This window comes from Lepisosteus platostomus, chromosome 4, assembly GCF_059453375.1.
Source record: "Lepisosteus platostomus isolate fLepPlt1 chromosome 4, fLepPlt1.hap1, whole genome shotgun sequence".
Taxonomy (NCBI): Eukaryota; Metazoa; Chordata; class Actinopteri; order Semionotiformes; family Lepisosteidae; genus Lepisosteus; species Lepisosteus platostomus.
The window spans coordinates 4991211-5018916 of NC_142614.1; the positions used below are offsets into that span (position 1 = coordinate 4991211).

The window sequence follows — 27706 nt, forward strand, 5'->3', positions numbered from 1 at the left end:
GGAGGAATTTACACGCAATCACAGCAAGTAGCAATTCACGATTTCAGACTTTTCAAAATGATGCCCAATATAAAAATCCGTGCATCCAACACTTATTGTTTATTTTAACCATTTAAATCTTAATCTAGATTTGATATATTTCGTCTTCAGACTTTTTTATGTGCTCTAGACTCTTTTATTTGTAGCTCTGAACCGGCCATGAATTCAGTTATAAGCCCCTCCTATTCCATCGGGCATTTATTTGCGACAGTCGCTCCCAGTGTGTGTTTGCAGGGAATGCAGGAGCGGGCTGGTTTACGGCTGTCTGCGCTGGTGGAAAATGGCGGTAGGTGGAGGCGTTTGCCAGCTCAGATAGAGAGTTACAGTTTTAAGTGAAATGCAGTGATTTATAACCCGGTTTCAGCTTTGCTTGTTGCATCTTGATGGAGGAAGCCTAGAAAGGGTATGTTTACGCACAGTGTGTTTTTGTTTATTTTGTTTTAAACGTTAAAGTAGCAAATTAGCGCAAGGGTGGAGACAGAACTGTCTGTAAGCTCTGGAAGCGAGGCAGCTGTTGTCCGACATTGTGCTTGCACTTTCCAGCCGATTTAACATTCAAGCTCCAAGTAATGGGCAACGTGCTTTCTTTGTGAAGGTGCTACAGGTTTGGTTTACCTTTGGTTACAAGTAGGGCGGTGCGTCGGCTCCTCTCAAACCCGGAGCGCAGCGTTTCAGATTTGGAGCTCCTCAGTTGAATTTCAGTCTTCACATTTTTCAGTATGCAGTGAACCTCTAGCTCTTCACTGCTTATGCCATCTTGTGGAAAGCAATTGGAACAGTTTAAAATGCCTGAACCAGAAGCGTTACAATGTCTTTCAGATCTAAAGCTCCGAGTAAAACAGAATTGGCACACATCCAGTTCATCTCCTGAAAAACTTTCCCGAGCTGTTAGTGATGGTTATGTTGGTTTCTGCCCGAAACAAATTATCACCCTGGATTAAACAATATTGAATCGGGCTGTTGTTTTAGCTCAACAGATCAAATCCAAAACCGTGACTCCTGGGAAGCCGAAAGCCATTAGTTTCACTGAGGGTCAGCATTTTAGGGTCACCACTGGCGAACTGCGGTGTTGCATGTCGTACGTCAGAGCTGCAGGAGGTGGTTAGTCTCGCAATACCAATAGTTTCAACTATTTTAGAATTCTTGCTGGAAGAAAATGCTGAGTTTTTTTTCTTTAAAGCAGAGGTGACTAACCCTGGTACTGGGACTCCTTACAACCCTTAATTGTTTTGAGGTAAATGTCTTAACTGAACTAACAAGTTGCTTTATTGGTCCCTTAGCAGTTATTTCCTAAGTGATTCTCCTTAAATCTGATGGTTAAAGGGCATCCTTCGATATTTTGCGACTTTAAAAACCAATTAACTGTCAAGGTTTAATTTACACCAACGTATTATATTTTGAGCACTAGAGTGGTCTACAAATGTCACTGGACACTAAGAGCAGTTACTATGGACTGGTTTTGCCAATAAGACCTGCATCGTTCGCTTTAAACCAGTAGTTCCCAACCCTGGTCCTGGAGGAAAGCAGTCTTTTTTTTTTTATCCATTTAAGTTCTTTATTGATTCTGTGCTGTGTGTTTGTAACTAACATCGACCAATTACCAGTTCCAGCACTTGATTTCTTGATATGTGGGACTGACTGAAGATGGAAATGAAGTCTAAACAAGGAAGCAGCTTGGTCCTCCATTAGCGCTGGAGGTCTAGAGCTCGTCCTGGATGAGCCAAAAGGTGTTCCTTCTGTGCTGGGGAGTAGAACCATTGATATAACCAAAATCAAAGACCTGTGCTTATTGGGGTCTAAGAAACCACTGTAATGTTTCCTGTTGTTCTACAGAACCCACAGTTGAAACTGGGTAGAGGGTCCTGTCGAACAGTAAACGCAGTTTGGCTGTGGAATAACACTGTTCATCTTCATCTGTATGTTGGCAGTTGCTGTTTAAAGTTTTGTTTCGGCAGACTCTTTACACATATCCCAATTACTGGAGGTCTTACCCTGCGCTGATTGCTGCCCAGTACAGTGGGGTACAGATTAACATAGTCTCGGAGCCCTTGGAATCAGATGCCTTTTTATCCAGGTTTCCATTTGGAAAGGTAAGATTGGATGTGCTTGTTCACTCTTTTTTTTTTTTAGATTAAAATTGGAATGGGAAAACTGTTCCTTTTGTGCTTTTAATGTTCTAGAGCCTTCAAGAAAGCTAAAACTACTGAATCTTAATTTTAAGACAGATGTACCTATAGGTTCCACATTTGATTTTATCACTCGTGAGGTTTCCTTTACAGCCTCTGTAAATACTCAAACTGAAGAGCACACCAGTTTTTTTTTTTTTAATTGATTGAAGGTTTTCTCTGCAGTAGCTTTTTTTCAGGGCTTAATCAGTTTGTCCTGATTGCTTTTGGATGGTACTCCTGTAAGTGACTTTTTTTTTTTTTTTTTTCCTGACACAGGTCCCAGTTTTTGAAGGTGAAGATGGTTTTCAGATTAATGAGGGCACTGCTATTGCTCACTATGGTAAATGGTTTGCAATTTCGGACTATGAATGCATGTTACCTCGATACACTGCTTTCCACATTCGAGTGGTTCTTGTTTGTAGTGTCCTTTGCCGGTATGCACATGGGACTGTTGCATGGAAAAAGCTGCTCCCCAGTTTCAGGAACGCCCCCGCTAGCTCACCCTAAGTGTACCCTGTGATGTGGAATAAAAAGGGAACAGTATGCATAAAGCAACGGTCACAAACTGGGTAACCACAGTCTGAAGCCCTGTCTTCTCTAGATGAGGAGACTTGGAAAGGTTAACCGGAAAAAAATGCAGGGAAGTCCAGATCTCCACTGACGTGATCTCTGGGTGGCTGAAAGCATTTTGGGGGTCCATGAATTGACATCTCTTAAGAAGATGAATTGGTTATTTAGTCATGTACTTTTGTATCATGGTTAATGTGCTTAAGGGATTAAACAAATGGTGCAAGAAGGTTTTCTTTAAAGTGGGATAAATCAATCTTGTATATACTCCTGCTTAACACTAGAGGGCAGTAAATATGACATTGGGTTTTAATGGTGAAAGTCCCTGTTGTACAGATGTATAGAGCCTCTGTGTTGTTGCAGATTGTTTTTTACTTGCAAAACATTGGAATACTTTAATACCACAGTTGGTCTTGCTCAGCAGCTCTCGGGACTACCTGCCATAATGTACTTTGCACATCCAGTCAATAGACAACTTACTCTCTTCTGCAACATTTTTCTAATTTCTTCTGGCACTTGATGCCTCTCTGCTTAGTCTGCCTGGGTTTGTACTTTTAAAATCCCTTGTTTAACTCTTAATATGCCTTGGTACCCCTTCTTGAAATTGGCTTGACAACTATCCCTATGTACTAAACAGAAATTGCCTCTTCAAATATCTAGTCTAACGAGCAACACTATCCAGTTTAAGTGGTTGGAACTTAAATCCCTTATTTAACCACCATTTCTGATTTGTTTTTGTCTCGGTTAAAAACACTTTCCCTTGCTTGGAGTATGTATATTTCCTTAATGAAGGTTCAGTTTAGCTGAAAAAGCAGTTATGTTTTATGCTAACTCTTCACACTGAAGGGTTTTCTGTTGAATTCTGGCCCTTCCACAGTCTCTTTTTTTTTTTTTGTGGAAAATTGGTTGGGTGGGGGAGTGACACGCTGCAGGGAATTCAGAAATGCATTTAATTTTTAAAATGGCCCTTATGAAAGGTTTCGGAAGTTACAAGCAGCAGTCAGATGGGGTCACTGTGCTGAAGAGTCCTCATAAAAAAAGCAGACTCTTCCTTGTCCTGAAAGTCTTCCTGACCAGCTTGGTTTCAAATCCAAATAGTGGTTGAACTGCGTTTTAAGTTTAAGGCAGGGAGGGGAATTTGGCAACTGCACAAAAAAGGGCATTGCTTAATCACAGTGGAACTGTATCCAGGGTGGACATTTTCTTAGCTCTTTTCCTGTTGAACTTCACCCCGTCTCTTGCAAAGATTCTCGCCATGCCACAGGCTTTTTTTTTACCCAGAGGTAATAGAAAAGATAAACTGTAGTGCTGAGCTCTTTCATAAGGTGCAATAGGCTTAGGGGGGAAATATGCTTCACCTGTTGAGGTGACCAAGAGCAGGGCTATTTAATTTGTCTGAAGAGATGGCATTAACGCAGCCCACCACTTAATCACTGGTCCACTGTGTGTGGTGCAGTACATTTAAAATGTGCATCACTTACTTCGGAGTCATGTAGGGTTGATTCTGTTACAGCTCCTGTTTCCTAGATAAACAGCAGTTCCTTATCCTGCTTGTCCTTGGCCAGTTAGGTTGGCCACGGCCTGTCGGTGTCCAATACCCGATTTTGTACATGCAGGCCAGGGTGGGTGTGTCAGCTGTCCTGCCTGTCCAGCCACAGGAAACTCCTCTCTGATTAGGATGTCCTGTTTATGATAGAGCCACACCTTGACTCTGAGCCTGTTTCACCATGAGCCTCCTCCCTGCTCTAATCTCCAGGCAAACACTTCACCAAACCCTTCCATTCCTTTGCAGGAGAATGCCATTGTCGTCTCAAGTTTAACGGAAGAAGATTATTAATAGAATATTTCTCTTCTTGGACAGAACTAGCTGTGTGGTCAGAGCTCAAGTTTTGTGTTCAAGTCTCAAAGCACAAATTGTGCCGTTTTTAATCCTTAACTGCTTGTCTCGAGACCACTCGGTTGATTGCATTCCAGTACATTTGTACTAGTCTGTTTTAGAAGTTTACTTTAAGAAATGGCAGGAGGCATTTCTGGCTGTAATAGCTTGAGTATGTGAACTTCCTGTTTAGCCTACTAAGGTTTCCTCTGGTAAGGAATTAACCATGGAGTGCTACCATCTTTAAATGTAGAAACGCCTGTAATCTAATTGGTATGCAGTTTGAGTATTAAACTGTAAACCCCTATGTAATCTGGTTGTGATGCTTGTGCCCACTGGAAATGTCAATGTTGCATTCTTATGCAGTCACTCAACCTGTTCATCCCCATTTTGCTCAAAAGCTACCTTTCCTTTAGAAGGAAGATGTGAACTTGACTTTCCTCCCACTTGTTTTAAATCTCTTGAATGTGTAGAACTCCTCGGCAGCTCAAGACCATTGATTAAAAGGGGAGGAAGGCCAAGCATTTGCAATCCTGTCAAGTAAAATAGCAGAAAATGATGGGGTGGAAATGGCAAAGCTGTTAACTCCCTTACTAGGTTTTATGTTTTTTAAAATTGCCTTAGGCGTTGGAGACCTTCCTGTATTAAAGGTGTTAACCCCCTTTTCTCCTGTTTGAAGCTCAGGCCAAAGTTGAAACTGCTAGAAATACAAAACAAATGCATTAAATAATGCAAGGTGCTTGTTACCTTTAAGAAACTTACATGTAGGCACAAGTTTTGACTGCCAGTCCATGAAAACGGAATATTATAGGAACAAACAATATGGTCCCATAGACATCAGTCTACTTTGGTTCAGTACCCAACTCCTGCCCTTTGCCGAGAAGGACCAGACTTTCTCTGTACAATTGTAAGCTAAGTGATTGTGTCCCCTGTAGCCTGGTTCACGGTGGGTGTTGTCATTCTGGCCTCTATTGATGTTGATCCCAGCAGCCTCTGGGAGAAGTCCTAACATTAAGACCTCCGATTTGTCAGATCCTGTGCTTCCTTTTGACCCCCCTCAGCACTGTTCCTTCATCTTAAAGGATAATGGGAATCATTACCTACAGTATACTGTAGTTATGCCCAGTACTTCAAAGGGCAGTATTCTACACCAGACTTCTGATTTCACAGTAGGCTTCACTGGTGGAGGACTAAAGGATGAGGAGAAAAGGTTCTGTTGATCAGAGCTGGATTTTGTTGTGTTGGGGGGAGGTGGGCTGTTTCAGTTTTCACCACAGCATAGGGCTTTCACTTTTTTTGATAGTGAATTAGTGTTTCTCAGAATACTGGGATCCAGTCTCATGCTGCTTTAACTTCATGGTTTTTGTGCCCTTTGACTGATCTGGGATGTAATTGAATATTTTAATGTGTTCTTAACCATCTTTTCAGTGTCCCCTGAAAGTTTAAGAGGATCCTGTCTTCAAGATAGTGCCTTGGTGCAGCAATGGGTGAACTTTGCCAACAGTGAGATTGTGCCCTCTGTTGCCACCTGGGTCTACCCAACTCTGGGTGCTGCAGACTACAACAAGCAGGTTAGAGCTGGTGTGGGGGGTAGGGTGGTGTCTACATTTTTCCTCTCGGCTCATAACATTTAATTCAAAAGGGAAGTCTTTATTCCTTGATGAAAACAAGTCCATTCGGTGAAATATTGAGTTAAGGTGAGAGAGAGGGAGTGGTTGTGTAGTGGAGTTTTGATGGAAAGAATTAAATTTCAGCCTGCTGTCACCTAGGTGTCTGAGCCTTACTGCATTTTGTACATGAACCAGCAGCCCATACTTTAAAGTTGCACAAACCAAGTGCAAGTAAGTTTTAATCCATAATGTACCATAAAATAAGGTAAAATATTTTTGTCTGTTGCAACAGGCCACTGAGCGTGCCAGAGAACATCTCCAGGGAGTGCTGTCAGTGCTGGAAGAGCACCTGAAGACCCACACGTTCCTAGTGGGGGAGAGGGTGACCCTGGCAGACATCTGTGTTGTGTGTGCCCTGCTTCTTGCCTACACACAGGTCGGGTGACCCTAGCATTCACTTACTCAAATCAAACTTCAGTTCAATTAAGGACCAATTTGAATATGTTATTCTCCAAATGAGCTCCTGCTTTGTGAATTTCCTCTTGCTTGTAATATTTGCCAAAGCCCTGATTTCACTGTTCTTCACCACATGTGACTGTTAACCACTAGAACTCGTGCATAAGGTTTAAGATTTGCCTGTAGTAGAGGTAGCTTTGAGGTCGAAACAAATGTACATCTCATCTAGTGCGTAAGACCTTGTATGCAGTTCTTTAAATAGTTCTGGTTACTGTTACAAAAGATTGCTGCTGTCACTCTGGGGGACTTCTGGGGGCAGAGTCCTCAACCGAGAACTGGATCTTGGTCTTGAAAGAAACTTTCTCTGTTCAAGACCCAGCTGGTTGAGATCCTTGGATAAAATGGTTATTGACAAGCAAGATGGGGGAGGAGGGGGGGTGGCAAATGGCTACCTATTGCAGCCACTGAACATTGGGTTGCAATAGTCTTGAAGTTTTAGTTTTTACAGAGTCTCCTGTTCTCCAACCTGTTAGGTATTGGATCCGCCTCAGCGGGAAGGCTATGGCAGTGTGACGCGCTGGTTCTGCACTTGTGTCCAGCAGCCCCAGTTCAGCCAGGTGCTTGGGGAGGTCCAGTTGTGTGAGAAGGCTGCCGAGTGCGTGGGTAAGTAGGGCCACAGCTGGCTAGTCATGCTCTGCTCAGAAACGCAACGTCCAGCTGTTGCTTTTACTCGGGCTTAGATGGTACTGGCAGATCCTGAAATGTGAAAGGATCTATAGTGGGGGGGGGGGGGGGTGAATTAAATCCTAGAAATATGATTTTTTCCCCATCTCCCTGATGTGCAATTTTTCAAAATTAGCTTCTGCAACAGCTTCAGAAATGGATTTTATGAGCTTTCTTTTTTTAAAAAAATACATTTTTAGGTTGAGAGAGTGGAGGGCAAGTTATTAGTATCTGAAGTTTACAGGAGGTCAAGCTGGGATTTTGTAAATCTGAGGATCCTCCGGGTTGTACAGGGCAGGTTTATCATGGACCGCTTTCTCCACGCAGGCAAAAAGGTTCCTAAGAATGACCCTCCCAAGGAGGAGGCAGAGCAGGACACGCTTGATCCCACAGAGGAGGCCATGGCAGCCGAACCCAAGGCCAAAGACCCATTCGCCAGCCTTCCTAAGAGGTATAGAACCTGACAGCTGGGTTTCTGAAAGCCAATTTGTTTGGTTTACTGCCTGTGTACGGAGGCACAAGAGCAGGGCTTCCACCTGTTTGTTAGAGGGACTTGCTTCCATTTTCTCTTCTTTTTCCTTACAATAGAGGACCTAGAACTCTCCTTCTGTTCTTTTATTCCAGGTAAGGTCACTAGCATAACTGAACCCCTGGCTGACCTCAAGATAACTTGACTTCTTAATTTCAGTTCCTGAACTATTAGGCAACCACCAAATTGTTCGTAGGTCTTTAAAAGCCGAGTTAAGAATTTTAAATCGGACCCATCTAAACCAACTGCTCTCCAAGGGTTTGGTTTTTAAGTGCAGCTGATTAATCTATTCTCCAGGCCTATCCGGGAGAGTCTAAAAACTCTGGTAAAACTGGCCCTCAAAGGTGTGACTGCCTTCGTCTGTAAAGCAGTGATTTTTTTTTTAAGACTCCGCAGATACTGCTAATTGGTTGTTGCATTGCTTCATGAGACTTGATTCTTTTCCCAGCACTTTTTTTTGATAACTTGTAAATGGTGAAGGAGGATTCTGACACATTTTCTAGCTGTTGAGGGGGGGAAAGTGGTGTAAAAAATGGCCAAGTTCCTTCCTTTTTGGAGTATCTTGGGGAATCTGCTCGTATTGCAGCACCTTCGCTCTGGATGAGTTCAAGCGCAAGTACTCCAATGACGACACCATGACTGTGGCTCTTCCTTACCTGTGGGAGAACTTTGACCGAGAGGGCTGGTCACTGTGGTACTCGGAGTACAGATACGCCAGTGAACTGGGCCAGGTCTTCATGAGCTGTAACCTCATCACAGGTGTGTAATATGTCAGTTCCAAAAGTCCAGAGTTTTCTGCTTTGCGACAAGTGTTTTTTGTTCTTCACCTTACAGCCTATCCAGAGGGCAGTGAAGCTTATTCCAGAGTCTTAACTTATGTCTTCCCATGTATACCTGTGTACAATTTAAATTTCCAGACCACAGGCTACTCTTATATGCTAGGATCTCTTAGACGTCCCTTTTAGGAAAGGTGCAAGCCCTGGCTGTTGTATTGAAAGAGCTCCCTTTTGGCCACTGTAGAGGGGAGAAACAGCACTATGCTGTAAATGAAGCATGTCTGTGTTTGTTTGCTAACTGTAAATTAGGCAGGGGGGACAAGGGTACAGCGTTGATGTTGCTCACATCTCGTACTGCACTTTAATTACCACTCTGTTGCAATGCAAATCGACAGGCGTGGTGACGAGGGTGCAGAGATCATTGTGGCTCTTCACCGCCAGCTAGTCAAACCATACTAGACATGGCTACTGGAGAGGCCACGACACTGACTAAACTTTTTTCTTTCTCACTGCAAGAGCTGCATTTTAGACTTCTTTCCTTGCTGGTTGGGTGATGGAGAAAATCCTACTGTCTTTACAGTAAAGGAAAATGGTTTTATTAATAATATAAAAAAGTTTATAGCGCCTTTTTAAAGGTGGCTTCTCAAAGCCCTTTACAGAATGAGAACAACAATAAATAAAAAGAATACACAATTACAATATACAGAGGAGACTGGTGTTGGACAGTACCTTTATCATCTGAGCTATCTGGAAACCCTTGAAGTTGAAAATGTAGTCTGCCAGTTGCATTTAGTAAAAATATAACTTTGATTTAATCAGCATGGTCTTGTTGTTTTGGCAAAATGGTGAATTTGAGTTCCTTGCAGTGGCGCCATGAAAGTCTTGCCATATTTAGCTGTTGTAGTGTCATGTTGGGCATGGTAGATTTGGTTTGATATGAAGTACAGAAGTCCTTGCCATAGTGCTGGGTTTTAGAACAGCTGATGATGCCACATACAGTGGCTAGATTAAATTTGCAACTCTAGTATAATGTTATATGCATGTGCAGATCTGTGGTAAAAGTGCCTTTAATGGCCATTACTATGGTGGATGTATATGCCCCGTTAAAGTTGTGCTTTGTTTCACAAGATAATTGCTTTCAAACAGCTCGGCATGAATGCGAGTCAAATGACTTTAGGCATAATCACTAATAAGAAAATGACCTACCTGAGTAATAGGCAGATCAGTAGACCTTGAACATTCTCCCCTTTTACTTTATCAGAATGAAAGGCAAGGAATTTTAATTGTCCCTGTTAGTGACTTGGAGCCATTCATTCCAAATCCTGGCCTTATTCCATCAGTACTCTCCAGTATAACCTGAGTATTGAGCCATGTGCACAGCTCATTTATAGGAGTCTTAAAATTTAATGTGGAAATTGAAAGAAGGTAGAAGCCTTAATTAGTTTTGCAGGATCATTAGATAGCAATGGTTTAACCTTGGCTCAAGTAGAGGCATGTTAGATTTTGGAGTACTGCTGTATTGTTTGGTCATACCACGTAGTGCACGTTATGCTGGGCCTGTGCAGGTCCACTAAGGTTATTGCTTCTGTAGGCATGTTCCAGCGTCTGGACCGGCTGCGGAAAAACGCCTTTGCCAGTGTGGCTCTGTTTGGTGAGGATGGAGACAGCTCCATATCGGGCATCTGGCTTCTCCGGGGGCAGGATCTGGCATTTGAGGTGGGTGGAACTGATGATGGTCCATCTTGGACTAGGACAATGCTTTCCTGGTGATAACTGGTTTTAATGGGACTAACCAGTCGTCAGTCACCCGACCTGTGTGGCTCTTCAGTTCAGACAGCTCTGCTGGGGCCGTGCATTGGTAAGAGGCTGGATTGTGGCTACAGTGCTGAATGAGCACATGAGCACCAGGGTCAGAGAAAATCTGCTTGTGTGCTTCTGGCATGAAGGAGAACTGGCAAATGTTGACGCTTGGTTATCTCTACCAGACCCCCTCCCCCCAAATTGCTAATTTTGAGCACTTCCCAATGAGTTCCCTCACAGACATGAAGCCTGGTCCTACGAATTGTCTTTCCAAATGTTGAAAATGAAAAGCAAGTGTTGGAAGTGCTATGGGCCCTGTGCGGAGGCCCTCACCCTGGCGTTGTTTTGCAGCTGTGTGACGACTGGAAGGTTGACTATGAGACGTACACCTGGAGGAAGCTGGATCCTGACGATGAGGAAACCAAGATGCTGGTGAAGGAGTACTTGTGTTGGGAGGGCGAGTTCAAACACGTGGGCAGGTCCTTCAACCAGGGCAAGATCTTCAAATGAGAATTCAGTCATTCACACCTCTGCCTCTTTGTGTGAACCAAGAATGCCAAGCAAGCCCTGCTGCTTCTGTGTTCTTGATACTGGAAATCTGTTTCCCAAAACCTAAAAGGAACCTGCTGCTATAGTACCTATTTTTCATAGGTCTTTCAGAATACGTTGGGTGTATCGATTCCTTCTCAGTATCATTTGCAATAAAATTAGAACATTTCAGATTAAAAAAAAAAACTAGCAGTTTGGAACAAGTGAGAACCTAATGTGCTATTGATCACTTTCCATAGTGACTAACCCCCAAAAAGCTATGTTTAAAAACTATGCAAGTTTCAGAAATATGCTATTTTACCAATGTAAAGACTGTCAAGCATCATGCCATTCTTGTACTTGAATAAGAACTGAAGCTTGAAGATTACTTATGGTCTGAAACTTGGTAACATTACTGTCCAAAAACCCATGCTCTGAATTCTCATCTTATATTTTGGATGAAAATTGCTCTGCAAGTTTTGAACGGCCTGTTTTTCAGAGCATGCTAAGACTGTATGTTATGGGGAAATTTTATAAAACTGAATTTGAATACACTTCTTGGAGACTGCTTGAATAAGCTTGTAATTTAATTGGTTGCTAATGTAAATGTCACTGCATTAGAAATAAAATGGGTCCATTCATGTCCTAGTTAAAGAAAATGCATAATTTTAAGGAAGCAAGGCTCTTCATGAACAAGTTCCATCCTGCTTTGACCCTTTTTTCCAGTGACGGAGCATTTGATAACCTCTGCTTGCATAAAGTGAATGGAGTGCTTTGTGGCGCTATGATTCACTCTGTAATGCTGTTTGCTTGCATTGATCCAATGCAGTCATGCAAGGAGATCTGTTAAACATTTGTTCAGAGCACTTAGGAAGGTGAATTTCTAACTGATGCAACAAGTTTCATGCCAAACTGACTGTCACCTAGGATAATGTGACTCCATGCAGCCTCAAACTGCTGTGGGCAAGCCTAAATTGAGAGAATATTCTTGATCTTAAAAAACACTCCAGGCCATAAAACAAACAATAGACCATTTTAGATATTGGCACTAACAATCTAGTATGAGGGTGGAGAACAGTTGCAGTGCAAATTCTTGGATTTTTGTTCGCCTACGTGTTCTTTTTGAATTATTGTATTGGGCTTGGTGGAGATACCAAAGCTGAAATGAATTACTCCAGGAATGTACCTAATCTTGCTCTGCTGGTATTGGGGAACAAAAGAGCACAAGCTATTCATGGGCATGCTCCTGGTTTTTATGTGGATGTGCAGCCTTCTGTCTGCTTTGTCTTGATTAATCTTGAGGGCTGCCTTAATGCTTAACGTATTGGAGATGCTGAATTCTGCCATGTTTGAAGATTTAGAACCCATCTTTAAAATGGAAGTTACTCCTTAAAACTATAAAAAAAAAGGTCCTGTTAATGTGGATTACGTTGCAAAGCAATTGCTCCTCTCCCCCAATGTGAAGAGTATTGCGTTAGGGATATTTAAAATGTTCCCATGCTCCTCATTGAGAAGCATCAGCTCTGAGATTATTGCTGTTCTGTGCCACAGAGCAAATGTTCTTCTTTTTCAGCTTTGGTCAAAATGCTTGTCAAGGTGAGTGGGGATGTGATAGTTACAGTGTTAGAATTGCAACAGTCTACCTCAACACTACCAACGATTGTCCTTTCAATAAAGAGCAATTCAAAAGACTCTTGTCTGACTTGACTGATTTTGAGAAGAGTGCTGTTGGCTTTCCTTGATCTGAACCATACAGGTATTCATGAGTTTGTGGAATTGGGCAGGAGCTGCAAAGTGGTCCTTAATGCCCTGCAGTTCAGACTTCTCTCCATTGGAGTGTCAGGCCTTACATTTGTGTACCAGGGATGCAGTCAATTGACAATCACTTCCATGTCACTTTTCTGTAGGCTACAGCTCCAGTATATATTGAAGCTATGTGGAGGACTACATTTTAAGGCTTTTTCATTTTACAGAACAGCTCATTTAACAGGGAGGGGGAAGAATGCTATGTACACAGTTTTGCTTTCTAAGATGCACGTTTTTAAAGTGAAAGAACTGGGTCCACATTGTGCTTGTTAAAACCAATGGATGGAATGTGATTTAATGCAGCTTCAGTATAATGACTGCTCAGCAGCATGGCCTAATTTACATAAGGTTGCTGTTGTACTTTGTCAGGGCTTTCAGGAGCATTTTTTTTTTTTTGCCGAGACTACCCTTTCGTATTACACCTTTTCCCCACTCCTGCCTCTTGGGGAAAGCTCCAAATTTTAAAATATTGGCCAGAAGGGGTTTTATATTAGTGTGTCCTCTGTCCATTTGGGGGAAATGTTACCGTTTCTGCAGTATACCCATTGCTTCCACTGTGGCATCCCATTATTTCAAAAGCGACAAGTGTAGTGTGCTCTGTGGGTTTTGTAAAGCCCAAAACAAGGCGGGGTGGTGGGGGCACATGCAGCGCCTGTTAAATCCATCCTTTGGGACACAAAAGCAAGGGGCTTAACAGTGGCCTGAATTGCTGACTGTGGGCTTGTGCTAATGCCATCCGTTTTGTCAGTCTCCCTCTTTGCAGGGTTCAGTTGCTGTGCCCATTAACAGTGTTTTTGCTGTACTGCTGGGGAGGGCTGCCATTAGGACCCTTCAGGAGAGGAGCATTTCTATTGCTTTCTTTATTTTGCCTTCACCAAGAGTTCCTCCTTGGTGCCTCTGTTCAGAGGATGTGCGAGTGCTTCAGAGGAATATTCAGAGTCACCTGGACTCCACCTTCCAGTGCAGGTGAGTGGCGAGGGGCTGTAGTTGGGGAAGAGCCCTGCACGTATGATTGAGCCAGTGCGGGCTTTTAAGGTTGGACAGTAGTGGAGAAGCGCCTATTCAACTTTTTATTTTTTGGTGGTGGTTAGCAAAGGGTCTGTCAATAAAATTCAGTTGAATGACAGTTTTTAGAAATGTACTTGTACTTTCTTGTAATTTGCCATCTGCTGTGGTGCACTTTAAATGGTATGAAATCAATGCTCTGATCTGTACTTCTTTCCACAAGTGGTTCATGATGATAAAAGCATCACTTATGAATATCACAATGAGAATGATTGAAGCAGTTATAGGAGGAAAAGGAAATGATGAGGAAAGCCATTAAGGCAGGGGATATAAGAAAGATGTGAAACCAATTAAATTTGAAGTTAACATTTCTAATCTAGCAGAGGTACTGAAATACAGGACATCCTAGTGCATATGCTTGGTTAAAATAGCTCTGTAATTGACAAGACCACACTGGTTATCCTGGCATGGTGCAATGGTACGGATTAAACCGCAAGGTCATGAGTTATGGCGTCTTGGAGCATTTCTTTGTACCTACAATGAGTAGAAGAGAGGTTACAAAGGAGAGGAGGCCATCTAGAATGTTTCATAATTGGCCCATGAATCTCATCCAGCTGTTTCTTGAAAGAAGCCGGGGTATAACCACATGGCTGAGTAGCTTGTTCCATATTGTTCCCACAACCTTTTTTTTTTTTGTAAAATGCTAAATGATTTTGTTTTTTGTTAATGTCTTAAACTGTGGTTTACGTACTTGTCTGATGGGCAGATAATGACTGGGGGGAACAGTATGTTTTACTGACACTGTCTCCAGCCTTTGAGCAGTCCGTCTCTGAATTCACCATCTACTCTAGTGCACCGCCTTTGCTTCTTTTTTTACAGGGTTATATATTTTTTTGCATTCCTACTGCAATTTTAAACACTTCCTTCCCCCACTGGTGTGTCTGTGTGTTCTGTCAGACAGCCGTGACAGCTGTTTCCAGACGTGCACAGTGACAACTCGGAGAGGCAGAGGAACTGGGTGTGGGGCGGAGGGGAGCAGGAATGTCAAGATAATTCCTTACACTTTTATATAGAGAGTTTTTCTGGACAAGCACGTTACAGGAAATGGGGTCTCCAATGTGTAGCCCACACCTGGATGATGCAACGGTGGATCATCGACGACGATGATGCTATCAGTGGGTAGGAGAACAGAGTGGTGAAGCCAATTGTCAGATGGGGATTAATAGTAAGTGACGATTGCTAAAGGCTGGGGGGCTAGTCATGTCTATGCCTTTAATGGTCTCGAAGTCCCAGTATCAGTTTGGTTAGCCAGTTTTGTTTGACTTGGTCACTTGATGGACATCACCCTTTCCCCTGGATTTTAGGATTGAAGTGTAATATGGAAGAACCACTATATTGCCCAACAAGAGTTTAGGAGAGTTAGCTTTTCATGACCCGCTGACCTGTGTTCACACTCTTGGCTTTTCTCTCATGGTGTATATGCATAATTGTTTGCTGTACTCTTTTCACATCATGTCCGAGTACAATATGTTTCAGATTTTAAGTAAAAGAATTATATAGCCAAAATGGGAAATAAGACCTCATGGAATAGTGTACTACAAAATGTCGATATTACATTGGTAAGTCTAGAGTCGAGGAACCAGAAATATCCCTGGGTTTTTAAGGAGACAAAAATTATTTATAGTTATCTAAGTAATCCATTACACAAAGTGCTGTCGGTAGTCTGGAACAAGCTGCCTGGCCACATTATCTGACCTGGTACTGGGACTTTTTCCAAGAAGAGATAATTGGCTGATAGTGGATTTTATTTGTTACCTTGCCAGTGCTTTTCTGGAGCAGTTTATGTGCTCATTGCTGTCTGTTATGCGTTTTTCTGCTATTGTACTCTAAGCCTCAGACTCACCTCTTTCGGTCTGTACTGTCTGCGTGATGCTTCCTCGAAGGTGATGGTAAGGAAATTGCATGTAATGAGCAAACCCAGTTTGAAGCCGGTCTGTGGAGCACTGGCACAGCATCGCCTTGGCAACGGTGAGGTTGCTGTGTTGAGGGTCAAAGAGGTTTCTGGGGCTGGAGAGAGAATCTGGTTAACTGCTGAGGCAGGCAAGCGTTTTCACTATCCACTTTTTTTTTTGTTGTTCATGTTGCCCCAGTCAGCTGAAATTCTAACTGATGCTTTCAACTTGGAAAAATAAGGAAAAAGATTTACACCCCAGAAGTTAATGAGACAGAAGTGCTGGCCTGGAAAACAAACTTAATTTTAGTTTTCAACTGCAGAACACCAAGCTTTGCTTCAATTCACAGTGGGGACTGATAATAACATAATTGGGTTCCTTTGGTTTTCTTTTCATTTAGTCCAACTAGCCTTTTAAGTGTTTGTCTAAAAGTCACTTAAGGATAGAAGTGAAACTAACAGAAGTTTTGTTCACCAAAAGACTAAATCTGAAGGGATAGTTTTGTCAGTATGGCACTGTGTGAAGAAAGGCAATTGCAATTCCAGGAGTTTCCAATTTAAATTGCATTCTGATAATTCATCATCTTCATTAGTCTATACTCATCTGCTGGTGAATGAAGGCCAAAAACATCTCTTTTCAGTTATCAAACACTCAATGTCAAGTAAAAGTGATTTCGGCATGACCATTACTCAAGGGTATAACTCTAGACACCAGGCCACAGGAGTAAATATGTGCCCATGTTCAGTTTCTGGTCATATTTACATAAGAACCAAATGCCAGGCACAAAGCAGAACTTGGGCTGGGTGCAGGGCTTGATGCAGACAGTGTGGTTTGGGCCAGAAGCATTGGGGGAGACGGTGAACACTGTACCATTCTGGGGTTGAGGAGGGGCTGCTGCATTTCATATGATGGGATTCTTGAATAAATTACACTTGCATCTCAACCTTTCCAGTTCCAAAGAATACTAGAAATTAAGCAATACAATTAAGTTCCTTAACTGGATTTAGCTCTTTAGAGGGGGAAAAATCTGAAAACAATAAAATCATTTAAAGGACTTAATGTGGATCTTGAAATGAACTGTAGGATGTTTGACTTGAGCCAGCACAGCTTTAATTTGGCTTCCTGTGCAAAATGTTCTTATGTTCTTAAAGCCAAGCCACTTTTTAAAGTCGGGAATGTGTACTGCATGCGCCCTCCAGGTTGACCACTGTGCGAAGCTCACTCCAGCATGACCACTGCCATGTCTCTGTGTGCGTGCGTCCCCTCCCCTTCCCCTTCCACATTTGGGAGCATCCCAGAGTAACAGTGAGCCACAATGTCCTGTTTTGTCAGAAGCAGCAGCAGCCAATCAGCCACTGGTTTCCTCCCCCCTCCTCCCGGACTTGCAGCAGTAGCAGTGGGCTTGTATGGATTTCCTTTTCCAGCGCTCAGTTAAGGAGATAGGCTTTTGGCAAAGGGGAACAAGAAATAAGTGAGCGTGCTAGCTTTTAATTCTGCAGGACGGCAGGCACTCTCGATACAGCAGCTGATCTCTGCACCTCACTGGGGCTTTAGACCAAGAGCACTGGGGTAAGAGCTGATTCGTCTGATCTAAGTTACTTTTGCCATCAAACTAAACTATTTCATTTGACAGGGCCAGTCAAAATGCTCTTTTTTTTTCTCCCGGCTTTTAAGAGATTAGAATGAGTTTGCTATTTCTGATTCCAATTCTTGCAAAGAGAACTCTGGTGCTTTCAAAAATGTTTAAGGTGAAGGATTCAAGGAATTTTGACCTAAAGGATGAGGGTTGGTGTCTATTGACACATCAAAACTCAGGTCATTAACAAGCCTGGATGTCCTGTACATCTACAGGATGAGCATAGAAGCTTTTGTTCCTGTACCAGTTATTAAACTCAAAATACTCCTCTGAAATCAATTTCTTCAATCCTTTTTCCAAATCACATTTTCCTCCCTTAAACTTAAGTTTTATTTCCTTTCAGATAAACGAGGAGAACTTTTTGTTCTTGAGCAAATAGTCTGGTTGCTTTAACAAGACCCCACTGCTAATGTGTAGTAAGAAAAATACACTGGGGTGAGATTGCAGTGGGTTAGACATAGTATATTGATAGTTGTCCTCACACTTTCCTTGGGATTTTCTGCTTTTTCCAATGTTCCTGGAGAAATCCCAAGGAAAGGTTTCTTGCTTGATTACTGTAATGATGGCAAATAAGCTAAAGACGTTTTAGTGTACAATTGATCCAACATCTTTTTGTCTCCATTGTCTGTGTCGGAGAGAAAACTATTTCTCATCTTTTAAGTCTTTGAAATGCATTGCATTTTTGCAACTGCCTTATTCCATGTTTGAACCACTGCATTCATTGCCCTGAATCGTTCTTTTCTAAGTTTTAACAGTCAGCCTTGGAGGAAAGCAGACCCAGAGTTTTAGATGGCTCCAGGCTCCCAATTTTTTTTTATTTTATACACCAGGGGACAGCTGCGCTGGCAGTCATTTGGTCTGTGATTAACAGTACTTTAATGTAACTTGTTACAGGGCTTGGAATGTGATTCCAGGACAACATGCGTGGTATATTTACAAGGCTTTTGCTCCACTTAACAAAAGGATTTTTTTTATTAGGGAGTTTTTCTGCTGCTTTCCGCCCGCATGGTATTTCAGTGAATAGTTCTCTTTGAGGGTGAAAGAGTAGGGCATATGTCTTCTGTATGGTGGAAAATGCTCGCAGGTTGAGTAAGGACATTGAGGCTTTAATAATGAGTGCTTATGTGCGTAATAAACAATCATTTTTAGTACCTCCTCTATTGAGATGCACTTGGTCCACTTTATAAAGACGCCCTTGTTTGTGATTCCGATGCTAACTGTACTGACTAGTAGATCTTTTCTGAATGGTAACTGTAGTATATGTTTCAAGAGCAGTGTTATAAAGTGAAATCTTGTTGGGGGAAAAAACACACAGGTGTGGGAAACCATAGCAAAGTGTTGTAAATTCACAGTATGGCATTGTTTTGTAAAATGTATTTGCAATAATATGTTCTGAAGAATGCCAGGAGATGGATGTTGCAGGATTGGGTCATTTCTAAACGTTTGATTTAGACAATCTTGTTTTAAAATGGCATCAACCCATCAAGACCGAATAGCATCGATGGAGGATGAACATGTCTGTCTTAGCAGAGTGAGAAAGGAGATGTATGGAATATGGAACTCAGAAAACACTTGCTTAAAACGAAATCACAGTTATGCGCACAGAATATTATTCCGTGTGATTCATGTACATGTGCCAAGCAGAGCTAATGACAGGCTCAGTGTGTCTTATTTGCATCAGAAATTTGTTGCTTCCGTACAAACAAGTGGAATGTAGCAATTATGGTAAGCGGTGTTATTGGCACAACTGATGTGCACTAGGGTGGGAGGGGTCCTATTTTGAGCATGCTGGTTTTCAGGGTTAGGATATGGGTACGGATTAGAATTTGGTTTAGTAGAAGTTCCTGGAGTGTGACATTTGGTGGTGATGAGAGCTACTACTTAACAACTCTTGGGTCCTTGGTTCAGTTCTGGACTGTGGCCTGGCTTAAGGCCAGTGCTTCCAGGATGGGGTTCTGGTTTCTGCAAAACTTACCAGGAATGAGTGGCTTTCAGAAAGTAAGGGGGAGTATGGATAGGGCTATTTCATGGGTTCATGCTTACCTGGGGGTAATGGCAATGGTGTCAACAAAAAGGGGTGGATGCTGGGATTCTGATTAGATCTCATCTTGCTGTAGCAGGCACAGAAATATTGTACTTATAATGTAACACTACTGGTGTCAGATCAACATGAGCTGAACAAAATGTGTAAAAACACATGAGAACATAAAGAATACAAACAAGTAGAGTCCATTTGGTTAATCTATTCTAACATGTTTGGTATCAGCTTGATGAGAGCCTAGAATCACCCATTTCTTGAATGAAGCCAAGATATTGGCTCCAACCCAATGTGTAAAAATAACTAGTTTTTGCCAGTTTTGAACACACTTCCAAAAAAGAAATGCTGTTAATCAAAAAGCAACTCTTTATGTATTACATTTGTCCATAAAATGTTATATTAAGCACTGGAAATTACCACAGGGCTTATGATTGTACAGGGTGTGTTTAATAATTTTTACAGCTCATCTTTTGAAAGATTCTTTTTACCTGGTATCTAATCAGTTGGGAGCTTTGATTTCGACAATTGGGGGGAAAAAAACAGGGTAGCAGCAGAACCAACTAGCAGCTTCAGAACTATTCACGGGGAAAGATGAATTAATCCGGCTAACCCTTTTTTCAGATAACTTAAATGTCTTGCTACAAACTAGCTGAACTGTTGCTTTCTATGACTAGACTTGAGGACCCCTGCTTTAAGAGAGAATCTTTTTATGCCATGCATTTTCCTCAACAACATGAATTATTTTGTACGAACCACCCTTAACTGGCGTGCCTGTGAGCTGTGAACTGGTGTGATGGAACACTAGTGGGGTGAGGAGGAGGGGAGGGTCCTGATCTAAAATAGGCTCTGTTGCACCAGGCAGGGGGGGTGGGGTGGGTTGGGCTGGGCTGGACAGAATGCAAGGGGCTGTTGATGTACTATACATAGAAATGACAGCATTTGTAAAATCTTCATCACTGACAATTCCTGGGAGCTGGAAATTGGTGAACGGTTGCTGAGCACCTTTAAGGCTGCAAATTCAGGATACACCAGCAGAAGAATATTGTATCATGTTTTGCATCAGGGCCTAAGAGGCCAGGCTGGTGCTATTTGTGCCTATTTAATGCAGGAAGCAATATGCCATCCTGTCATCTTTTAGAAAGTGGCTTTGACTTTGGCAATGGGAAACAGTCAGCCCCTCTCTCTGCACTAAGCTGAGCAGGTGTCCCCACACTGCCGTATCTGGGAAAGATTGATGCAAAAGTTCTCAACCCATACTCTGGGTGTGAGAATGTAGGAAATCTTTAAAAACCTACAAAACTGTTTAGCTAGCAACGAACAGTGTTCTGAAAAAAATGTGCAATTATTTAAGACATTCTTTGACGAACACCAAGTCAGTGTCTAAGCCTCGAGTTGTGTGGTTTAGAAATCAAATCTTTTTCTCTGATGCACACTCTTGAAAGACACTTGTAAGATCTGTATCTGCAGTATAATATTAATTAATTCCATACACCTATATAGTTCTTTTCAGGACACTCCACACAAAGCACTTTACAAGTAATGGGGACTCCCCTCCACCACCACCAGGCCTGGTTGATGCGACAGCAGCCATAGTGCACCGGTTCGCTATCCACACACCAGCTCTCAGTGAGGAAGAGAACAGATGAAGCCAGTTCAGAGATGGGGATTATTAGAAGGACATGATTACTAAAGGCTAATGGGAAATTTAGCCAGGATGCTAGGGTAAGGCTCCTACACTTTTCAAGAAAAGCCCTGGGATTTTTTTTTAACAATCATAGAGTCAGGACCTCGGTTTTATGTCTCATCTGAAGGACAGCGCCTTTTTGCAGTATAGTATCCCCAACCAGTACTGGGGCATTAGGACCCACACAGACCACAGGGTGAGCACCCCCTGTTGGCCCCACCAACACCTCTTCCAGCAGCAAGCTTGGAAGGTCTCCCATCCAGGTACTGGCCAGGTTCACACCTGCTGAGTTTCATTGGGTTGCCATTAGTGAGTTGCAGGGTGATATGGCGAGTGTACAGAAGAGCGTAGTCTGGAAATCTCCACTGGATTTCCAAAGGAAAATTTGAGTTCTTCTCTATAGAAGATGAGTAGGACATGAGCAGGAAATTTCTTGCCCTGTTTTGAGGGGGGTCCTAAATTAATAGTGGGGCGCAGTAAGACAATCCAGCTGTTTTCTACAACTAGCTTCAAGTGTGAACAAACCAGTTTTGTTTAACTGGCATGGTTCAAAGCCAGTGGGGGGGATCCAACACTGTCTGCTCACCTGGATACCTTAACAGGACACCAGTCTTTGTAAACACTTCAAAGACAGACGTGTGTCAAGTAGAAAGTGCACTGAGGGCAGCAGGAAAGCAGATGGCCCCATTTTAGAATAATGGATGTTGTGTTATAAAGTTGGCTGATAACCACAGGAACAGCACCAGCCTGTGTCTTTTACTACGTGTCCTCAGACTTCTCAACTTCAACATATTTGCACCCTAACCCTGACTTCACTACTCACCTGATGCTGAAGTTCAATACTAATCCTTGAGACCTTGGAGTAATTACATGAGACAATCCACCGTGAGTTTTACTGCACTAGCTGCTGGCTGCCATGAAGTGAAATTGGATTCCAGCACGACCAAAAGTTTGGGAAACTCAAATCAATTGCTTGGGTGTGGTGTAGGAATCCTGTTTTTTGGATGGTATGTTTGCAATGGAAAGGAAATTCAGTCTTGGGCTGTGTCACACATGTCTCTGGACCACCATTTATCTGGGGACAGGAAAGAGGGCAGGCTGACGTGATTGCGACAGGGGTTCCTCCCAACTTCAACTCATCCTGTGCAAAGGGGAGGGGGCGAGGGGTTATTTTGGGAATTTTAAACACTCTTACCCAGAGATAGGAACGGAGAGAATGCATTTATATTTTTTCACTGGACTTTCATTATATGAAAATTTATATGAGAATTGGTTATCTCCTTAATTATTCTCATATTCATTATATGAGAATTGACTCATACAATTTTATTCTGTTGCCTGTTTCCATGAAAACTGTGTCCAGTATTGGATTAGGTACAGAAGAGACCAAGAGAATAGAGAACTAAAGAAAGTGATCATAATAGATTATATTAAGGGGGGCTTGGTTCTTGAAACATTTGAGATGGATCACCAAGTTGGTCTTGAGTAATGACTTGTGACTTGATAGACAATGAACTTTGGACTTTTACATTTGAATCCAGTTTTCCCTTACTGAACAATTATACAGCATGTTTGTATATGATTCCATCCAATAATAAGGTTACATTCTTCTCCTTGACCAAGATGCCAGATTACCATTAGGAACAAAGCCCATACAATGGAGCACAATGTTTCACTCCACACAAACTCTTAAGTGTTTTATTCAGTGGTACTCAGTCCTAGTCATCAGGAGACCCCAGGGATCTCCTGGGTCTTAATCTAGCTAGGCCCTTAATCACCAGTTCTAATTGCTGCCTGTAATTATTGTTCTTGCTTTTTTGAGTACTCATGGTTTGGTTTCAGTTGTATGTACAGTAGCTGAAGTACCTTTCCAACACCTTAGGCATACAGAAAAGTCTGCAGTCTCTCCTTAACATGCTCAACAAGAATCTTCTCACTTAGTTTGGACTAAAAAGCCAGTTTATTATGAACAGAAGAGGAATGACACTTTATCAGACAGTTTTTCTTCTGCTGAAGTCACATTTTCCACCTTTTGATTAACACCCATCAATGAGGACAGTTTGGGAGTTCACCTATTCATACAGGGATGGTTGCAAATACAAATTCCATTCAACGTCTAGGGAGCTGAAAACAAATGAAAAATAAACACTCATATTTCTATTTATTTAGAAATAAATTGCCCTGCAACTGGCTGGAACAAAAATCAGGGGCCAGAAATGACCCCTAGGCTGGGACTGATAACCACTGAAGTGATAGAAGCCCTTTGTGGTTTAAAGGGATCAAACGTGTCTCAAATTCTGTAGTTACTAAATGGTAAAAATGGTAATCTCTTATCTTCCAGGCCAGGATATGTGCACCACTGAGCCAGTACATATTCAAATAATTTTAGAAAAGGAAAAGACGTATTCCTTGGTGACTCCTCCTAAAATGTATAGCTGTGATTCACCTTGGCACCAGGAAGGCCCAAGAGGAGCTGATTTAAGAGGGTCTAGGGAAGTTGAGAGACAAAATCACAAGGAAACAGACTCCAAAGCGGCGTAAACAGATGTTTCATTCTGTCTTGTTAAACCGTTGGGAGAAAACAATGAGCTGGGCATGGCTTCCTCTGTTTCTGTCCCACATGGACAACAACTGGGGGGCCCAGGCTAACAACTTCCTGCTCAGAGAGAAGGTTGCCCCCTTCAGAGCCAAACTGGGCTGAGAGGAATAAACACCTTCCTTTTATTTTTTCTTTATCTCGGTTTACTTTGGAAGTTGACAAAAAAAAAAGCCGGGTTGATTTTGGCTCATCAGTTCATACAAGCTCAGTGCATCTTCAGTGAGGGCTTCAAGAATGGATCAGCATGTCATTTTTGTTTTTCAAGTTAAGAATGAATTCAACTTACATCCATCTGCAACAGTTGGTTGTAAATGATCGTAATTTATGCATGCTAATATACTGAGTGGTCCTAGACTGTTCATCTCCATACATGAATCTCATCTGACTTCTGAAAGCTTTAGTCCTGCATCTCCTTAAAGGCAGATGACGAAACTAGAAAAAAAATATTTTTTAAATTGGTTGTTTACCATAGTATTGTAGATATGGGGGATGGGCAATTAGGTAACCAGGGGCTGGTGTGTCTTTAGGTTCTCACTCCAACTTTGCTCTTAACTTAAATCAGTTCATTATTGATTTAATGGGACCACTTTAATATCTTCTACCAGCTCTCCAGTACTGCTCACCCCTGGTATATATGCATCAGTATGAGAAGGACTTTGACAGTAATACAAAGCCATTAAGTAAGAACTTTTAGAAGTTGGTTTATTTAGGCTGCTTGTGCCCAGATATGCTTGACACTCTGAGATTTTATTTGATCAGAAAGGAGGCCTGGGATATTCTGCCTGAGATGCAGCTATTGACTTTAACTACCATTGAGCACCTTGTCTACATGCAAACCCACAAACCACCACTGGAAACAGTGGACATGTCCAGTTTTCCCCATACACAACCTACATACATGTGTGATGTAAGAATCAGTTTTCTGCACAACCATCTAGCCTCTGCAGGTGCACAAAAGCGTAGCAACCTGATACTCGTTTATATATTGCAACACAAAGCTCAAAACTAAGCAATGTTCTTAAGAGTGCTTTTAATGTGACAGGGCTCCATACGTATGGCAAATGAAATGTATTTTTAAATTTTACCTGAGATGCGGACAAAACTCAATGAAACAGATCCAAGGCAATGGAATATGTTCGTGCCCTTTTGTCAGCATGGAAAGTATTTGCAGAAATCATGCTGGCTTCCTGAAAAGTGAATTAGATTTCCTGCTCTGCTTGAACCCAGTGGCACTTTTAGTTTTTTCCAGAGTTGTGTCTGGCGACTTAGGTTAGGAGTGTCCAGGGAAATGTGGATTTGACTTGGCTGTGAATATTACAATACACTGTAGCTACACGATCTGTGCCAAATCCAGACCTATTACAAATTGTGTGAATTATCCAGCATATACAGCATATGTCCAGCATATATGTTCTATGCATTGCCTTTCCTTTAGCCATACAATTTTCCTCTTGCACCTGAAAGGGATGAAGAGTATTATGGGGGAGTAAGCAAAATAATACTGTACATTCACTAGTGGTTTTATGCCATGTACACATCCATGCTTACATAGGTTCAGGTGGGTAGCTGTGTCAGCATGCATAGGCTGCAAAGGAACAAGTAATAGGTTTATTCCACGCTGAAAAGAGAAGAAAGAAAACACAAAGTTTCAGCCGTGGAGCCTTCACACCTGAAGAAGGCTCCACGGCCGAAACGTTGTGTTTTCTTTCTTCTCTTTTCAGCATGGAATAAACCTATTACTTGTCCCATGCTTATATACTGTGCTGTATATTTTATATACTTTACTTTTTTGCAATACACAAAAGGGATCTGGAAAAATAAGGTGGGAAATTTTTTGGGATACACAGCCCTTTGTGTACAGGGTTTTATTAGGGGGATCCCAAACACTGTGCAACAGCAAATACCTCCCCCAGAATGTTTCAGTTGTCAGTTCTGAACAGTGTTTTCTGATTGTTGTTTCCCAGTAGTCTGTGAAATTAGCCTTTTAAGCCACGATACCTACAGACCACCTTCAAAAACACCACAACAGGACTAGAGAGAGAAGTGTTTTCACTTCTAGACAAGATGCAGGGGAAAGGCTGCCTACATAATATCAACAAGGGTCTCCTGATTCCTGGACCTTTCCCGGGAATGTCAGCAATGCATATGAGGGATTTCGCCATCATTGTCCTGCAGTGAAGGAGGAATTCACATTATGGAGCGCTGACATTTACTGAGAGACGGCCGTGGGTTTGACTCAATTGCAAGGCGTGGGAAAGCATTTTTGACCACAGATTGTTTCTGCATGTGTGTTTTTTCTTTCAAAACCTGCTGTTCTAATGTTTGCTAAGACAATAGAGAAAATTGTGATCGGAGGCATTCTGTCAAATATCTTCTTTTTGAATGCCTTTAGTCATCATTACAGCGCTTGTCTGTCCATCAGGCAGAGCTGTATAGGCCTGGGCATCTGGAAATTAAACATAAGATCTATGCTATGTTTGATTCAGACATTGTGCAAAAAAAAAACCTGTTGTCATCAAATGAAATAATATTTATACCCCCACAATACCAAGAGAAAAGAGGAGTAAACTAAAACTGAATGTTCATTTGGGAAAAAGGCCTAAGTCTTGCACATCATGCATAGCTCAGTGCTGAAGTGTGGAAGACATGTTTTCAGGCCAGGTAAAGGGGAAAAGAAAACCTTACTCCATGCAACCTGCTGCTTGACAGGCCTGACTGGCTCACAGACTGACCTGTGATCCTACGTACTGTATCTTATGGTACTGACCTCCCCTCCCTTGGTTTTACTTTGCTTATTGAGGAATCACTATCTCATGCTATTGTTTTGCGAAACTGAACACTAGTTCTGCAAAACACTTGGTGCTTGGTGTTAGTACAGATGGATGGAGTGAATCGCTCAGTACTACTTTACACAAAGGGTGGTGGGATTGTGGAACAAGTTACCACGCCATTTTTGTCAGCTTCTTTCCAGAAATGACCAGATATCATCCTCTCCACCAATTAGCTACTAACTTCTGAGCTTGAGCTTCTGTAGGTAATGTTTTCTTCTCATTTTAATTGTTCAAATGGCACACATCCTACAAAATATTTAGTCCCTCCGAGCTACTGAAACCAGACAATTCTTGGCCTTGAGATTTAATTGTGGTGGGAGGGAATTTCTCAGCCAGCATGTGGCTTCCAAGAATAGAAAAAGAAATATGAACAGAAAAAACTGAACGTAGGAGCGAACATTTTGCTGAGAAGAGCGTTTAAAAAATTAAGGCCTGAATTCTTGTTTGCTCCATTTTTCTCTAATTGTCCGAATAGCTACTGGATTGTCCAGACCTGCACCTCTATCCCACTTTAGAAATAACAGAAAAAAGCACGGTATCGGTGAATTTGTGTGACCCTCCTCCATAGATATGTTTTCATTTGGGAGCGGAGAACAGGCGCCAGCATTTCAAATTATGCACAATGCTCGTCTTAAAATATATTCAATATATAACAGTTCATTTCTTACCATTAACGAAGGTCTCATACTGTCGTTGAGAGTGGTCAGTTCCTTTACGTTTCGGTCTTGATAATAATAATAATAATAATAATAATAATAATAATAATAATAATAGATTACGGGATTTTCGAAGTCCTGTTAGACAGAATCTCCCTGAAAAGGTTTTAACATGGACGTTTTGCGAGTCCACCCTATTTCTAGAAACTTCGCGATGCCCGGTTATTCAGGCTTTCCAGACCGTTTTGTCGATCCATTAAATCCGTTAAATCAAATCTGCCTTTGTACCGAATTCCTGCCTTTCTGTCGAAACTTTATTAAGCCCCTTAGTTCCGCGTCTTGTTTTTTTTCTTCCAAAACAGCAATTCCCTCCTTTATTAAGGATGAGCCAGGTGAAAGCTGACATCCACATTCACTTAAGATGTTT

General features: G+C 41.9%; 2 protein-coding genes and 1 long non-coding RNA gene across 5 annotated transcripts in view; 2 read left to right on the forward strand and 1 right to left on the reverse strand.

Moving 5' to 3' along the window:
- Positions 1–222: 222 nt before the first annotated feature.
- On the forward strand, positions 223–12763 carry LOC148672191 (elongation factor 1-gamma-like). Its single transcript, XM_088627689.1, has 10 exons — positions 223–325; positions 1995–2129; positions 2484–2547; positions 6079–6221; positions 6553–6696; positions 7250–7379; positions 7767–7890; positions 8555–8727; positions 10336–10460; positions 10896–12763. The coding sequence occupies exons 1-10, from the start codon at positions 320–322 to the stop codon at positions 11052–11054; spliced, it is 1203 nt and encodes a 400-aa protein (XP_088483815.1). The 5' UTR covers positions 223–319; the 3' UTR covers positions 11055–12763.
- Positions 12764–13676: 913 nt separating this feature from the next.
- The window catches only part of prx (periaxin), a 31767-nt gene continuing 17737 nt past the window's right edge, over positions 13677–27706 (forward strand). Inside the window, exon 1 of one of the 3 annotated variants that reach the window (XM_088627684.1) lies at positions 13677–13844. In XM_088627684.1, the coding sequence (XP_088483810.1) occupies positions 13787–13844 (58 nt within the window). In that variant the 5' untranslated portion in view covers positions 13677–13786. Of the gene's footprint in view, positions 13845–17246; positions 17405–27706 lie in introns of those variants that run through there. The other 2 variants (XM_088627685.1, XM_088627686.1) reach the window with 2 other exon arrangements.
- Positions 23135–27641, reverse strand: LOC148672193 (uncharacterized). Its single transcript, XR_015935698.1, has 2 exons — positions 27292–27641; positions 23135–23317 (listed from the first exon to the last, which is right to left on the reverse strand). It is a non-coding gene; the product is annotated as an uncharacterized LOC148672193 (long non-coding RNA).

Coding starts and splice junctions, on each gene's coding strand:
- LOC148672191 (XM_088627689.1), top strand. Junction 2,548..6,078: donor CACTGCTATTGCTCACTATG/GTAAATGGTTTG, acceptor CCATCTTTTCAG/TGTCCCCTGAAAGTTTAAGA. Junction 6,222..6,552: donor CTGCAGACTACAACAAGCAG/GTTAGAGCTGGT, acceptor CTGTTGCAACAG/GCCACTGAGCGTGCCAGAGA.